At 36.9% G+C, this 17,010-nt stretch overlaps 1 protein-coding gene across 2 annotated transcripts in view; it reads left to right on the top strand.

The window, feature by feature from the left end:
- LOC133617849 (capping protein, Arp2/3 and myosin-I linker protein 3-like) overlaps nt 1–17,010 on the top strand; it is a 123,436-nt gene that overhangs the window by 19,475 nt on the left and 86,951 nt on the right. For both annotated transcript variants that reach the window (XM_061978162.2, XM_061978161.2), the window contains exons 3-8: nt 8,163–8,213; nt 8,294–8,353; nt 12,120–12,241; nt 12,327–12,421; nt 16,004–16,074; nt 16,157–16,230. In XM_061978162.2, the coding sequence (XP_061834146.2) occupies nt 8,163–8,213; nt 8,294–8,353; nt 12,120–12,241; nt 12,327–12,421; nt 16,004–16,074; nt 16,157–16,230 (473 nt within the window). The remainder of the gene's footprint in view (nt 1–8,162; nt 8,214–8,293; nt 8,354–12,119; nt 12,242–12,326; nt 12,422–16,003; nt 16,075–16,156; nt 16,231–17,010) is intronic.

Below are 17,010 nucleotides of genomic sequence, written 5' to 3'. Positions count from 1 at the left end.
GAATTTCGGGAAAACCGGGAATTTTTCCAGATTGTTTTTTGTCCTGATTAAGAGGAATGTTTTGATGATAGAACGGTTGAAATGCGTTGAAAAATGTGAAAGGAGTAGTCGTCAGGAAAAAAGGGTGGAAATAGGGCTTTGGAAAACCAGGAATTCTGGAAAATCCTGGATTTCTTTATGAACTTGGAAAAAAAAGTAGTTTAAATTTCCAGGATGGTGGAATGTGTTGAAGGTGGAATGGCTTGAATTGATAGAAAAACGTGGAAATGGTGGAAGTTTGAAAAATGGCCAATTCATTTTGAATGGGGAAAAATGTCCCGGAAAACCTGGAATTCTGGGAATTTTTGGGAATTGTCAAAGGAAATTGGTATGGAATGGTATTATGGAATTCCTGGAATTTCGGGAAAACCAGGAATTTTTCCAGTCCAAAAAACAACTTTGTTTTTTGTCCTGATTAAGAGGAATTTTTTTTTTACGGTGGAATGGTTGAAGTGGGTTAAAAAAATGTGGAAGGAGTAGTCGCCAGAAAAAAGGGTGGAAATAGGGCTTTGGAAAACCAGGAATTCTAGAAAATCCTGGATTTCTTTATGAACTTGGAAAAAAAGTAGTTTAAATTTCCAGGATGGTGGAATGTGTTGAAGGTGGAATGGCTTGAATTGATAGAAAAATGTGGAAATGGTGGAAGTTTGAAAAATGGCCAATTCATTTTGAATGGGGAAAAATGTCCCGGAAAACCTGGGAATTTGGGGATTTTTGGGAATCGTCAAAGGAAATTGGTATGGAATGGTATTACGGAATTCTTGGAATTTCGGGAAAACCGGGAATTTTTCCAGTCCAAAAAAAACTTTGTTTTTTGTCCTGATTAAGAGGATTTTTTCACGGTGGAACGGTTGAAGTGGGTTAAAAAAATGTGGAAGGAGTAGTCGCCAGAAAAAAGGGTGGAAATAGGGCTTTGGAAAACTAGGAATTCTGGATAATCCTGGAATTATTTTGAACTTGGAAACGGGGAAGTTTGAATTTCCAGAATGGTGGAATGTGTTGAAAAATGTGGAAGTGGTGGAATTTTGAAAAATGGCCAATTCATTTTGAATGGGGAAAATGTCCCGGAAAACCTGGAATTCTGGGAAATCTGGGAATTTTGGGAAATTGTCAAGAAAAAGCCCGCGATTCCCGAATAGGCTGAACAGTTTAAAGTTGGAACGGTTTGAATCAGGTGAAAAATGTGGACGGTAGAACGCGCCAAAATCTGGAGAAGAAGAAGAAGTTGAAGAATAAATAGATGCAATTTGGAGCATTCACACAATAAATAATGTACATATTAATACTCTGACTTGTTAAGTGGTTAATCGTAAAAAGTCAGTTTTGGTGTTAAAATCTTGCTGCTAACCCCCATGAGCCAATGAGCTTTCATCCCCAGTCCAGCGTGTCTCGCCTTTGGCAGCTTTTTGCTCCACGGATGTGTCGGTGATTCATCGTGTTACTTTACTTTTTCAATTTATTTTTTTTTTGCTTTGATTCTTCCACACTTTGATGTAGAAGAGAAATCCTCCCAAATATCTCACTCCAAAGCATATACTGCTTCCTGTCAAAAAAAAAAAAGAAAGAAAGTGCCGTTCTGCCGCCCCTGCTGTGCTCCTGTGGCAGAACTTTGAGCTCCATCAGAAAAAAGCGTTTCAGTGTCGCGCTCAAACGCCACCAGAACATCGGGTGGGCGGATTGGAAGCGCGAAGTCGGTTGAGTCAAAAGGTTTACGATCTGTGCTCTAGTCGAGGTGGTAATGATGGGTGTACTTACTCTTGACTTTACCGCCAACTCCCGACTCATTACTGTAAAGCAGTGTTTTTCAACCTTTTTTGAGGCAAGGCACATTTTTTTCATAAAAAAATCCGCAGAAAACGTTAAAAAATGAAACTCCACCAGGTCGTCGTGCCTTATTTTGAGTTTGTTTCTGTTTTCCTGTGTGTAGTGCTTTAGTTCTTGTCTTGCGCTGTTATTTTGGTGGCCCTTCCTGTTTTGTTGGTGTTTTCCTGTAGCAGTTTCATGTCTTCCTTTGAGCGCTATTCCCCCGCACCTGCTTTGTGTTAGCAAGCAAGGCTATTTACCTTGTTGCTATCCTTCTTTGTGGCGACATTGTTGATTGTCTTGTCACGTACGGATGTACTTTATGGACGCCGTAAGTTTTTGCTGTCGTCCAGCATTCTGTTTCTGTTGACTTTGTAGGCTGTTTGAGACAAATGGTAAGCAGAAACCTCCTAAAACAGTTGACGACAATAGCGATCTTTTTCTATGTCTGTGATGATCTGAATAACCACAAGTGTCATTTAAACACATCAAAACATTAATAACTTCAAATAGCAGTGGAAAGTTGTACTTGTTTGATCCGGAGTTTGAAAGTTACTAGTGCCAGCTTTTTATCATGTAGCATTCTCTTCTACTACGTTCTATCATAGCATATGAAAGTTTTACTTTCGTTTTGCATAGCCATTGCCTTTTGCTTTCCCTTTTGTTTATTTTTGGTTTAAGCATTACATGCCTTTTTACCTGCACCCTGCCTCCTGCTGTGGTCTGCATATTGGGATCACAACAAACCGGCCTCATCTCACCCGACACATTCCGACTTTTACAAAGCAATTAACTACCTGCTGCCACCTACTGACGTGGAGTATTACGTGGTTACCCTGCCGAATTTTACACACCACAAACACTAAGCAACGGCACATTATTTGCAGATTCTAATTATTGATTTGCAGTGTTGGGGCTAACGCGTTACTGTAACGCCGTTAGTTTCGGTGGTAACTAGTAATCTAACGCGTTATTTTTTATATTCAGTAACTCAGTTACCCTTACTACATGATGCGTTACTGCGTTATTTCACGTTATTTTTTATGTAGTATCGGCTAGAAACAGAAGATCTGAGTGTGTTTTATTGGAGCGCTGCGGTGTCGTCCTTCTGTGTCACAAGGAAAAGAAAAGACGTGCTTTGTGTGGGTGGGGGTGGGGGGAGGCTCCCACTCCCAGACCGTAGTCGAAGAGCGCAGGGGAGACGTTCCTCCAGGGCCTATGTACGTCTGAGCTAACAACCTTCACTTTAACCGGCAGTGGGTCTTTACAGCTCCGGACTCAAGGGTGAATGACGAGGCCGGCGGTTTGTTGCAACTTTGTGACTTTATTGGTGTCTTGCACGTAGCCATCCACCAAGCTAGAGCACCTGCACGCACTCACTGTTGCGCTCCCTCACCTCTCTCGCCCACTGACGTCACTCACCTCACATGCTGTCATATCTTAAAGGGCCACACACACACACACACACATATACCATACTTGCCAACCTTGAGACCTCTGATTTCGGGAGGTGGAGGGTTGGGGCTTGGTCGGGGCGTGGTTAAGAGGGGAGGAGTATATTGACAGCTAGAATTCACCAAGTCAAGTACTTCATATATATATATATATATATATATATATATATATACATCCTGAAAATATGCAAACAAAACTGTGTTTAGATAATTGATACTTCAAACTTGCATAAATAAATATTAAGGAATATAACATAACTTGGCTTCTGAGAGTTTCAAAATGTAATGAATAAAATGCTAACGTTGTTGATAAACAAGCAATTATTTTAATAATTAAATATGGTCATTTTAAATGAATTATTATGATAATTTAAAATCAATTATTTCAAATATGTTTATTTTAATGTATAATTCTATGGCTGGATGTAATAAGGAGTCAGGAAAAAATACAAATAAAAATGCAATTAATTTTGATGTTTTTAGCAAAATATAGTAAACATGTATTTATTATTATTTTTTTTTTAAATTAATAAATATATTTATTTTTAGGTAAGATAAACATAATAATACAATTTATCTCTAGTCTGGATGATATAGTTCTTGTCACCCTGTTGTCCTCCCGTCGTGAAAAAAGGCTGTCCTCACTCGGGTCTGCATGGAGCTGGAGGGGGCGTGGCTTCCAGCTCCGGCTGGAATTCGGGAGATTTTCGGGAGAATATTTGTCCCGGGAGGTTTTCGGGAGAGGCGCTGAATTTTGGGAGTCTCCCGGAAAATTCGGGAGGGTTGGCAAGTATGACATATATGCTACTCTCATAACAACTAACAAGACATCGTGGCGAAGCCAGAAGTCGAGTTTCTTAACATGGAGACATTCTCAATACTTTTCTTTTGTCGAGCACAAAGAAAAGAACATTTTAGTTAAATGTAAATTGTGTCTTGGATCAAAGATCCTATCTACTTCAAGTTAAAGTTAAAGTGCCATTTTGTTGCAGCTATTTAAAATAGTTTTGTCAATTTGTTCTGGCCTGAAATAAATTGGCCCTTTGAAACATATCTTTGTGTTGTATGTAGACCACATTGCTTAGCAGAGTTGAGTGATGCAAATGTATGTCAAGTTGATAAACAGATTGTATTATTCTCCAGTGCAATAACAGTACTGAAATGAAGGCTAAAAGGGCATTAATGGGAGCCTTAAAAAAAAAAGAAGTAACAAATAGTTACTTTTCACAGTAACGCATTACTTTTTGGTGTAAGTAACTGAGTTAGTAACTAAGTTACTTTTGAAATAAAGTAACTGTAACTAGTTACTGGTTTTCAGTAACTAACACAACACTGTTGATTTGCAAAAAAAATTTTGGACCAATTAGATGAAGTTGCATAATTTCACACGGCGTGGTTGAAAAACACTGCTGTAATGTGATACCATCGGCCTTGATCGACGCGCTCGAGGCGTGCACTCCGCCTCAGAAGACGTCGGACTGGATTGTTGTGGTTCTGAGAAACACACAAGACATCCCAAACGAACAAACTTGGTAAGCGGCAGTATAAATAAGCTAAAAAAAAATACCAAGGAATGCTGGTTTTTATATCAGAATAGACGTCATTAATACTTAACAATGGTGCTCTGTTGCAATAGATAGCAATCTCTCTTGGTGCGCCTTTTGTATGAGAATAGACCTGACTAGACCCGCTCATCGGCAGTGCGCCTTATAATCCGGTGCGCCCTATGGTCCGGAAAATACAGTATTAAACATTATTCTTAATAAGTATTAATTACTGAGTAACTGAATGTGTTCAATGTGGTTTTGTAAAATGTGTTATTAGTGGGAAAGTTCAATAGCCTAAATTCAAAAAAGTTAAAAGACAACTACTAACTAGAAGAGGCAATTCCTGAAGGTATTGCGTGTGAATGCTCCAATGCTGAAGTTGAAGTGAAATGCTGACAGGATGTAGTATGAATGTAAGAATAGTTTGAATGTTGGAATGGTTTGAATGTTGAAAAGCTAACGCTGAACTGAAATGCTAATGTAATGTAGGATGAATGTAGAAATGGTTTAAATGTTGAAATTGTTTAAACGCTGAAATAGATTGAATGTTGAAGACTTTGAATTTCCAGGTGAACCGGAATTTGGTTTGGAACTTGGGAAAGTGGATAGTTTGAATGTCCAGGATGAGTGGAATGTGTTGATGTTGGAACGGTTTGAATAGGTTGAAAAATGTGGGAATTGTGCAATTTGGAAAAATGTCCCATTCATTTCAATGGGAACTTCCTGGAAATTTGGGGATTTTGGGGAAAAGTGGGATTTTTTTGAAAAATGATGAGCATGAATGTCCTGAATGAATTGTTTAAATCGGTCAAGAAATGTTGAATTAGTAACAGTTTTTAATTGAGAAATTCCTGGAATTTCTGTAAAACCGGGAATTTTTCTAGTTCCTTAACCAACTTGGTTTTTGGCCTGAATATGAGGAGTGTTTTGACGGTGGAACGGTTGAAAAATGTGAAAGGAGTAGTCAAATTTAAGAAGGGTGGGAATAGGTTGCCAAAAAACGGGAATTCCTGGAAATGTGTTGAATGTGGAAAAATTGTAGTTTGAATGTCCAGGATGGGTTGAATGTGTTGAAGGTGGAAATTGTGGAAGTTAGAAAAATGGCGAATTTATTTTGAATGGGGGAAAATGCAAAAAAAAAAAAAAAAAAAAAAAATTATTTTGAGAAATTTGAGAATTTTTTTTAGAATTGTTGAAGTAGAGCACACAATTCCTGAACAGACTGAATTTTAGAAATTGGAACAGTTTGAATCAGATGAAAAATATGGGAATTGTGGAACTTTGAAGAATGTGCCATTGATTTCAATATGAATTTCAGAAAAATTGGGAATTCCGGGAAAAGCTGAATTTTTTTGAAAATGGTAAAAAAAAAACCCTGAATGGTCTAAATGAGTTGAAATGGTTGATGTTGGAATTTTTCAAATCGGTCGAGAAATGTTGAAGTAGTAACATGTTGAATTGAGAAATGCTATTACGGAATTCCTGGAATTTCGGGAAAACCGTGATTTTTTCCAGATTGTTTTTTGTCCTGATTAAGAGGAATGTTTTGATGATAGAACGGTTGAAATGCGTTGAAAAATGTGAAAGGAGTAGTTGCCAGAAAAAAGGGTGGAAATAGGGCTTTGGAAAACCAGGAATTCTGGAAAATCCTGGATTTCTTTATGAACTTGGAAAAAAGTAGTTTAAATTTCCAGGATGGTGGAATGTGTTGAAGGTGGAATGGTTTGAATTGATAGAAAAATTTGGAAATGGTGGAAGTTTGAAAATTAGCCAATTCATTTTGAATGGGGAAAAATGTCCCGGAAAACCTGGAATTCTGGGAAATCTGGGAATTGTCAAAGGAAATTGGTATGGAATGGCATTACGGAATTCCTGGAATTTCGGGAAAACCGGGAATTTTTCCAGTCCAAAAAACAACTTAGTTTTTTGTCCTGATTAAGAGGAATTTTTTGACGGTGGAACGGTTGAAGTGGGTTAAAAAAAATGTGGAAGGAGTAGTCGCCAGAAAAAAGGGTGGAAATAGGGCTTTGGAAAACCAGGAATTCTGGAAAATCCTGGATTTCTTTATGAACTTGGAAAAAAAGTAGTTTAAATTTCCAGGATGGTGGAATGTGTTGAAGGTGGAATGGTTTGAATTGATAGAAAAATGGGGAAATGGTGGAAGTTAGAAAAATGGCCAATTCATTTTGAATGGGGAAAAATGTTCCGGAAAACCTGGAAATCTGGGAATTTTTGGGAATCGTCAAAGGAAATTGGTATGGAATGGTATTACGGAATTCCTGGAATTTCGGGAAAACCGGGAATTTTTCCAGTCCAAAAAACAACTTCGTTTTTTGTCCTGATTAAGAGGAATTTTTTCACGGTGGAACGGTTGAAGTGGGTTAAAAAAAATGTGGAATGAGTAGTTGCCAGAAAAAAGGGTGGAAATAGGGCTTTGGAAAACCAGGAATTCTGGAAAATCCTGGAATTATTTTGAACTTGGAAACGGGGAAGTTTGAATTTCCAGAATGGTGGAATGTGTTGAAGGTGCAATGGGTTGAAAAATGTGGAAATGGTGGAAGTTTGAAAAATGGCCAATTCATTTTGAATGGGGAAAATGTACCGGAAAACCTGGAATTCTGGGAAATCTAGGAAGTATGGGAAATTGTCAAGAGAAAGCCCGCGATTCCCGAATAGGCTGAACAGTTTGAAGTTGGAACGGTTTGAATCGGGTGAAAAATGTGGACGGTAGAACGCGCCAAAATCTGGAGAAGAAGAAGAAGTTGAAGAATAAATAGATGCAATTTGGAGCATTCACACAATAAATAATGTACATATTAATACTCTGACTTGTTAAAGTGGTTAATTGTAAAAAAGGAAACAAATTGGGTGTATTACACCTGCAAGGACACTAAAAATCAAGGCGGCAATGAACGGGGTAGAGGGGCCCACACAGATACTCGTTCAGGGGCCCCAGAATTCCTAGCAACGGCCCTGGCGCCAAGCCACTTGCTTAATTATGATGGCAAGAAAAAAAACTCCTGCGGTGGTACTCGGTGTAAAAAAATCTGTGGAGCACATTTGCTCTCATAATAATGCGAACAACACTGCAGACCGCAGTTTTTCCGCCTGACTGTACCAACGACAGGCAACACACCCTTCGACCCAGAGGGCTTTTAGCGGGATCAATACGTGAACATGGAAAGAAGGAAAGAGGGCAGCCATTGTTATTGTCTGGTATATTGTACTGATCCTCTCCTATTATAACCACTGAAAGACTGAAGACTGTTTTCTTTCCGATTGAAGAGCAAACTGGGTTTATCAATATGTTTCTCCACAGGTGCTCGCCACCTGGCGTCTCTACTTCCTGGCCCCCAAGATTCCTGCCAAGGTTAACCTTTTCTACGCTTTGAACCCTTTTTTTCCCCTCCGTCCTTCCTTACTGGAATCTAACCTGATGTTTGGTGACAGGTCGAGTCATCGTTTAACTTCCTGGAGATCCGAGCTTTGAATTCTCACCCTGAACATCAGGTACTTTATTATTATTATTAGACATTGCATGAATGCATGCATGAATGCATGCATGCTCCTCTCCTTCATTAAACTTCCACCTTGAGTCTTAATAATCATACAACCTGTCATTATTCACTTGAATATTTACACAGAATTGTTTTTACAGTACATTTTAACACTGAATTTCTATACACCAAATATTTTTACACTGAATTTTTATACCTTGATTTTTTTTTTTTTACAATAATTTTTTACACATTTAATTTTTTTTACAATACATTTTAACACTGAATTTTCATACACTGAAATTTTATACACTGATTTTTTTTACAAAAATGTTTTACACATATGTTTTTACATTCAATTTTAACACGCTGAATTTTCATACAATGAATATTTTTACATTGAATTTTTATACACTGATTTTTTTACAATAATCTTTTACACATTTAATTTTTTTTACAATCAATTTTAACACTGAATTTTCATACACTGAAATTTTATACATTGATTTTGTTTTACAAAAATGTTTTACACATGTTTTTACATTCAATTTTAACACGCTGAATTTTCATACAATGAATATTTTTACACTGAATTTTTATACACTGATTTTTTTACAATAATCTTTTACACATTTAATTTTTTTTACATTCAAATTTAACACGCTGAATTTTCATACAATGAATATTTTTACACTGAATTTTTATACCTTGATTTTTTTTTTACAATGATTTTTTACACATTTAATTTTTTTTACAATAAATTTTACACTGAATTTTTATACCCTGATTTTTTTTTTACAATAATTTTTTACACATTTAATTTTGTTACAATACATTTTAACACTGAATTTTCATACACTGAAATTTTATACACTGATTTTTTTTTACAAAAATGTTTTACACATGTTTTTACATTCAATCTTAACACGCTGAATTTTCATACAATTAATATTTTTACACTGAATTTTTATACACCGATTTTTTTTTACAGTAATTTTTTACACATTTAATTTTTTTTACAATAAATTTGAACACTGAATTTTCATACACTGAAATTGTATACACTGATATTTTTTTACAAAAATGTTTTAAACATATTTTTACATTACATTTTAACACGCTGAATTTTCATACACTGAATATTTTTACACTGAATTTTTGTATACTGATTTTTTTTTTACAATAATTTTTTACATATTTAATTTTTTTTACAATAAATTTTAACAATGAATTTTCATACACTGAAATTTTATACACTGATTTCTTTTTACAAAAATTGTTTTACACATATGTTTTTACATTCAATTTTAACACGCTGAATTTTCATACAATGAATATTTTTACACTGAATGTTTATACACTGATTTTTTTTACAATCATTTTTTACACATTTAATTTTTTTTACAATAAATTTTAACACTGAATTTCCATACACTGAAATTTTATACACTGATTTTTTTTACAAAAATGTTTTAAACATATTTTTACATAAAATTTCAACACTGAATCTTCATACACTGAATATTTTTAACACTGAAGTTTCATACACTGAAATTTTCTACACTGATTTTTTTTTACAAAAATGTTTTACACATTATATGTTTTTACATTCAATTTTAACACGCTGAATTTTCATACAATGAATATTTTTACACTGAATTTTTATACACTGATTTTTTTACAATAATTTTTTACACATTTAATTTTTTTTTACAATAAATTTTAACACTGAATTTTCATACACTGAAATTGTATACACTGATTTTTTTTACAAAAATGTTTTACACATTATGTTTTTGCATTAAATTTTAACACGCTGAATTTTCATACACTGAATATTTTTACACTGAATTTTTATACACTGATTTTTTTTTACAATCAATTTTTACACATTTAATTTTTTTTACAATAAATTTTAACACTGAATTTTCATACACTGAAATTTTATACACTGATTTTTTTTACACATTATATGTTTTTACATTAAATTTTAACACGCTGAATTTTCATACAATTAATATTTTTACACTGAATTTTTATACACTGATTTTTTTTTACAAAAACGTTTTACACATTATATGTTTTAACATTAAATTTTAACACACTGAATTCTCATACACTGAATATTTTTACACTGAATTTTTATACACTGATTTTTTTTTTTACAAAAATGTTTTACACATTTTATTTTTTTTACATTAATTTTAACACACCGAATTTTGCAATTGAATTCTGCGATAAGGTGGCGACTTGTCCAGGGTGCACCCCGCCTTCCGCCTGAATGCAGCTGAGATAGGCTTCAGCGACCCCAAAAGGGACAAGCGGTAGAAAATGGAATGATGGATGATGATAAATATGTTAAGTTTCCATTAACTTAAGTGTCATGTAGTGATAAGCTGATTCATGACACAAGATTATCATCAGTGGATCATAATAACCATAATAATAATAATGATTATTATATGAATATTATTAGTGCATCTACACTGCCTTTGAAAACTAGCGACACCTGTGTTTCGAACTTTCATCAAGGTTCCTTGAACGCACCACAGTTATGAGCTACAGCAAAGCTGGGCAAATATTTTGACTCGGGGGCCACATTTAGAGAAAAAAATGGTTCTGGGGGGGCCAAGGTGTATGTGTGTATAAATGATATATACATGTTTAGCTGTAAAAATCTGCTGTACAGTATGTGTGTTTGGGTCCTTTTTTTTTCAGGAACACTAATACCAAAAGTTACAATGTCCGATAGAATTCTAAAAACGCTATGACAGACCACTTCACAAAAACGGAATGGAATTTTACAGTTTTTTACTGAATGGGACACCAAAAATGTACATTAAAACAAAGAAAGTGGGATTTACAATATTACCTATGAACGATAAAACACTGAATATTAACAACATATGACTGGGCCGGCACGCAAAGGTAGTGCCTTTAAGGTTTATTGGCGCTCTGTACTTCTCCCTACGTCCGTGTACACAGCGGCGTTTGGAAAAAGTCATAAATTTTACTTTTTGAAACCGATACCGATAATTTCCGATATTACATTTTAAAGCATTTATCGGCTGATAATATCGATATCATCGGACATCACATAATATCTACGGGGATGGCGTGGCGAAGTTGGGAGAGTGGCCGAGCCAGCAGTCTGAGGGTTACTGGTTCAATCCCCGAGTCACGTCGGTTGTGTCCTTGAGCAAGACACTTCACCCTTGCTCCTGATGGGCCTGGTTAGCGCCGTGCATGGCAGCTCCCGCCATCAGTGTGTGAATGTGTGTGTGAGTGAATGGGTGAATGTGGAAATAGTGTCAAAGCGCTTTGAGTTCCTTAAAAAGGTATAAAAGCGCTATACAAGTACAACCCATTTACGGCTTTTCACACACACAAGTAAATGCAAGGCATACTAGGTCAACAACCATACAGGTCACACTGAGGGTGGCCGTATAAACAACTTTAACACTGTTAAAAATATGCGCCACACCAAACAAGAATGACGAACACATTTCAGGAGAACATCCGCACCGTAACACAACATAAACACAACAGAACAAATACCCAGAAGCCCTTGCAGCACTAACTCTTCCGGGACGCTACAATATACACCCTCCTCCCCACCTCAACCTCCTCATGCTCTCTCAGGGAGAGCATGTCCCAAATTCCAAGCTGCTGTTTTGAGGCATGTTAAAAAAAATAATGCACTTTGTGACTTCAATAATAAATATGGCAGGATCTTGCATGGTAGCGTGTACCTGATGTATGTTGCGTGTTCCGCGCAGGTCGTCATCGACACAGACAAGTCCAGCTGCTCCCTGAGGTTCGAGTGCCGTGACCACCTCAACCACGTGGTCAGCCACATCAACTACGCCCTCTCGCGGATATTCAACAACTCGGTGTTCGCGTACGTGTCACCAGCGGCGCTCCCGAGAGAAAGCGTCCGCAGCTCACTTCCTTACCCGTGCCTTTTTCCTCGTTACCTTCCGCAGCCCGTCCATCTGCCACTCGGACAGCGACCTCTCCGAGGGCAGCAGGAAGTACTCGCCCAGTTCGGAGACGTCGGTGGAAACCCAGCGGGCCTGCGGTAAGAGAAACTTAAATTATAAAAAAAAACACCAGAGCAGTGGTTGGCAAACTTTTTTCACCAAGTCACACCTCAGAAAACACTTGGCTCTCCAGCCATTAAAATACAGTAGCGTAGTAGGCCTAACTATTCATTAAAAACAAGGTTTTATTTAACAAGTATATTTAATTTTTTTTTTCCACACAGTTTGAACAGTGACACTGTGTTTTGAATATAGGAAAATAAAACATTGTACTTTAATAAAGTTATTCTTTGGCGTACCACTAGATGGAGCCTGCGCACCACTACAGTTTGAGAAACACTGCATTAGAGCAGTGGTTCTCAACCTTTTTTCATTGATGTACCCCTTGTGAATTTTTTTTTAACTCAAGTACCCCCTAATCAGAGCAAAGCATTTTTGGTTGAAAAAAATAGATAAAGAAGTAAAATACAGCACTATGTCATCAGTTTCTGATTTATTAAATTGTATAACAGTGCAAAATATTGCTCATTTGTAGTGGTCTTTCTTGAACTATTTGGAAAAAAAGATAGGTTTTTATTTGTATTTATAAAGGATTTTTGAATTGTTGCTATTTTTAGAATATTAAAAAAAAATCTCACGTACCCCTTGGCATACCTTCAAGTACCCCCAGGGGTACGCGTACCCCCATTTGAGAACCACTGCATTAGGGAGTGAATAAAACCCTCACGTTTAATTTTTTCTGACAGTACAGCGGAACCTCGTTTTGAACAGGGTTTGTAAATCGAAAAGTTTGTACATTGAAGCAAATTTCTTTATGAGAAACAATGTAAATATGAATAATGGCTTCCAGCCTGGACAAAAGTTCATATTTCAGTAAAATGTTGTACCATTTGAACACAACATTAAGCGCTAGCCAGTACTGTATATCAAACAAACATAACATTAATAACATAAATAATAAATAAATAAATAATTTATTATTATTAATATTATTAGTTATTATTAATATATTATTTATTTATTTATTTATTATTTATCATTTATTTATTTATTATTATTTATTTATTACATTAATAACAAAGTTAAAACAACAACTAGCTGAACTGTCCTCATTCACAGCCACCCTGCTGACACGCACACACACTGTCACTAGCCCTGTGGTGCTCTCAGTTCAAAATAACAAAACGTCCTAACTTTAACAGCCGAGTCGCAACAATGAAAAGGAATAAAACATTATATTCACTTGGTTAATATTCTTTGGGTGCTGCAGAAGAACGGGGGAAGGGAGGAGGCAGTGTCGACAACGCTGCGGATATTTCCTGAATGTTTCAAACCTCACACTGCTTGTTCAGCGCTTTCTTTGGACTCATATTGAGCTAGCAAAACTAGAAAGAAAAAAAAAAGCATGCAGAGTAGCAATTAGCACAGTGAGGTCGATAAGCCCGCCCACAATGGATGTGCTGCCGGCCACAAAATGGCTGTGCTGCAGGCACACAATGGGTGGATGAAACGTCCGTACACCAAAGCATGCTTTTATTCAGTCTGTAGTTCCTAAACAGAAAAGTTCGAACAGTAGAAATGCATAATTTACAGTAGAAAGTGGACAGCTTGTATATTAGTATGGATGTACTCTCCAGATCATGCTCTGCTTGAGAATTGCATTCATGAACCACAACTCCCCAGCACTCATGCAGCCCCTTACCATCACCATGTATTTGTACTCGCTTGTGTTGCCAGCAATTTAGACAAAAAGCTATTTTTTTCGTCCCTTTTTTAGTTTTTAAAACATGTTCTACAATTGTTTAGTCCTAATTTGAGCATAACAATATAATTACTAGAGTAGTATTGACCTAAACAATAAGAGCACGCAGTTCAGTATCGTGGCCACTGATTGGCTCAACCTCAGGCAGCATTTGTGTATTGGATTAAAAGAGTGTTAAGTTAACTAAAAGGATGTTGTTTCATGTCTCGAGGTCTCTCATATTGTTGAAAACGTACAAAACCCAAAACCAGTGAAGTTGGCACGTTGTGTAAATCGCAAATAAAAACAGAATACAATGATTTGCAAATCCTTTTCAACTTATATTCAATTGAATAGACTGCAAAGACAAGATATTTAATGTTCCAACTGAGTTAATAATCATTAACTTAGAATTTATTGGCAGCAACACATTGCAAAAAAGTTGGCACTGGGGCGTTTTTACCACTGTGTTTCATGGCCTTTCCTTTTAACAACACCCAGTAAACATTTTTGAAGCTTCTCAGGTGGAATTATTTCCCATTCTTGCTTGATGTACAGCTTAAGTTGTTCAACAGTCCGAGGGTCTCCGTTGTGGTATTTTAGGCTTCATATTGCGCCACAAATTTTCAATGGGGGACAGGTCTGGACTACAGACAGGCCAGTCTAGTACCCGCACTATTTTACTATGAAGCCACGCTGTTGTAACACGTGGCTTGGCATTGTCTTGCTGAAATAAGCAGGGGCGTTCATGATAACGTTGCTTGGATGGCAACATAAAACCTGTATTTACCTCTCAGAATTAATGGTGCCTTCACAGATGTGTAAGTTACCCATGCCTTGGGCACTAATACACCCCCATACCATCACAGATGCTGGCTTTTCAACTTTGTGTCTATAACAGTCCAGATAGTTCTCTTCCTCTTTGGTCCGGAGGACACAACGTCCAGTTTCCAAAAACAATTTGAAATGTGGACTCGCCAGACCACAGAACACTTTTCCACTTTGCATCAGTCCATCTTAGATGAGGTCAGGCCCAGCGAAGCCGCCGGCGTTTCTGGGTCTTGTTGATAAATGGCTTTCGCTTTGCATAGTAGAGTTTTAACTTGCACTTACAGATCTAGCGCTGACCTTTAGTTACTGACAGTGGTTTTTTGAAGTGTTCCTGAGCCCATGTGGTGATATCCTTTACACACTGATGTTGGTTTTTGATGCAGTATCGCCTGAGGGATCGAAGGTCACGGGCATTCAATGTTACGTGCAGTGATTTCTCCAGATTCTCTGAACCTTTTGATGATATTACAGACCTTAGATGGTGAAATCCCAAAATTCCTTGCAATAGCTTGTTGAGAAATCTTTTCCTTAAACTGTTCGACAATTTGCTCACGCATTTGTTCACAAAGTGGTGACCCTCGCCCCGTCCTTGTTTGTGAATGACTGAGCATTTCATGGAAGCTGCTTTTATACCCAATCATGGCACCCACCTGTTCCCAATTAGCCTGCACACCTGTGGGATGTTCCAAATAAGTGTTTGATGAGCATTCCTCAACTTTCTCAGTCTTTTTTGCCACTGGTACCAGCTTTTTTGAAACATGTTGCAGGCATCAAATTCCAAATGAGCTAATATTTGCAAAAAATAAAGTTTTCCAGTTGGAACATTAAATATCTTGTCTTTGCAGTCTATTCAATTGAATATAAGTTGAAAAGGATTTGCAAATCATTGTATTCTGTTTTTATTCCCGATTTACACAACGTGCCAACTTCACTGGTTTTGGGGTTTGTACATCCAAGTGAGCGCTGTTCTCACATTTGTCAGATACAGTCGCTCGCACTCCCAGATGTTCTTTGTTCACCAGCACGAAACGTTTGTTGCCGCCCTCAGGAGGCTTTTCGGAGACGTACGCCGCCTTGTGCGACTATAATGGCATCAGCTGCAAGGAGGAAGTGCAGTGGGTAAGAGCCGCGTCACTCTTCAAGTGCTTTTTCCAACCTTGCACGAGATCCCTGCGGACTCCTGGCTAATGTCACCCTCTAGGATGTGGACACCATCTATCACTCCCAGGACAACCGAGAGTTCAACTTGCTGGATTTCAGTCACCTGGAAAGCAGGTAAGACTGTACAAAAAAACAAAAACAGTATCAAAAGTCAAAAACAGCAACAATTCCATGTCAAATTTTCAAATTATAACTTGATGAGGCGTGTTGATGTTGGAATAGTTTGAATAGGTTGAAAAATGTGCAATTTGTGCAACTTGGAAAAATGTCCCATTCATTTCAATGAGAACTTCCTGGAAATTTGGGAATTTTTGGAAATCGGGGTTTAAAAAAAAAATTATAAGGAGCATAAATGTCCTGAATGAGTTGAATTGGTTGGTGTTGGAATTGTTTAAATCAGGCAAAAAATGTTGAATTAGTAACAGTTTTTAATTGAGAAAATCCTGGAGTTTCGGGAAAACCGGGAATTTTCTACTTCCTCAACCAACTTGGTTTTTGTCCTGAATATGAGGAGTGTTCTGACGGTGGAACGGTTGAAAAATGTGAAAGGAGTAGTCGAACTTAAGAAGGGTGGAAATAGGTTACCAAAAAACGGGAATTCCTGGAAATGTGTTGAACGTGAAAAAATGATAGTTTGAATGTCCAGAGAACCCGGAATTTGGTTTTGAACTTGGGAAAGTGTTAGTTTGAATGTCCAGGACGAGTGGAATGTGTTAATGTTGGAATGGTTTGAATAGGTTGAAAAATGTGTGAATTGTGCAACTTGGAAAAATGTCCCATTCATTTCAGTGGGAACTTCCTGGAAATTTGGGAATTTTTGGAAATCGGGATTTAAAAAAAAAAAGAGCATAAATGTCCTGAATGAGTTGAATTGGTTGGTGTTGGAATTGTTTA

This window comes from Nerophis lumbriciformis, linkage group LG18, assembly GCF_033978685.3.
Source record: "Nerophis lumbriciformis linkage group LG18, RoL_Nlum_v2.1, whole genome shotgun sequence".
Taxonomy (NCBI): Eukaryota; Metazoa; Chordata; class Actinopteri; order Syngnathiformes; family Syngnathidae; genus Nerophis; species Nerophis lumbriciformis.
The sequence above is the reverse complement of the archived record's forward strand: the minus strand, read 5'-3'. Positions and strand labels throughout refer to the sequence as shown.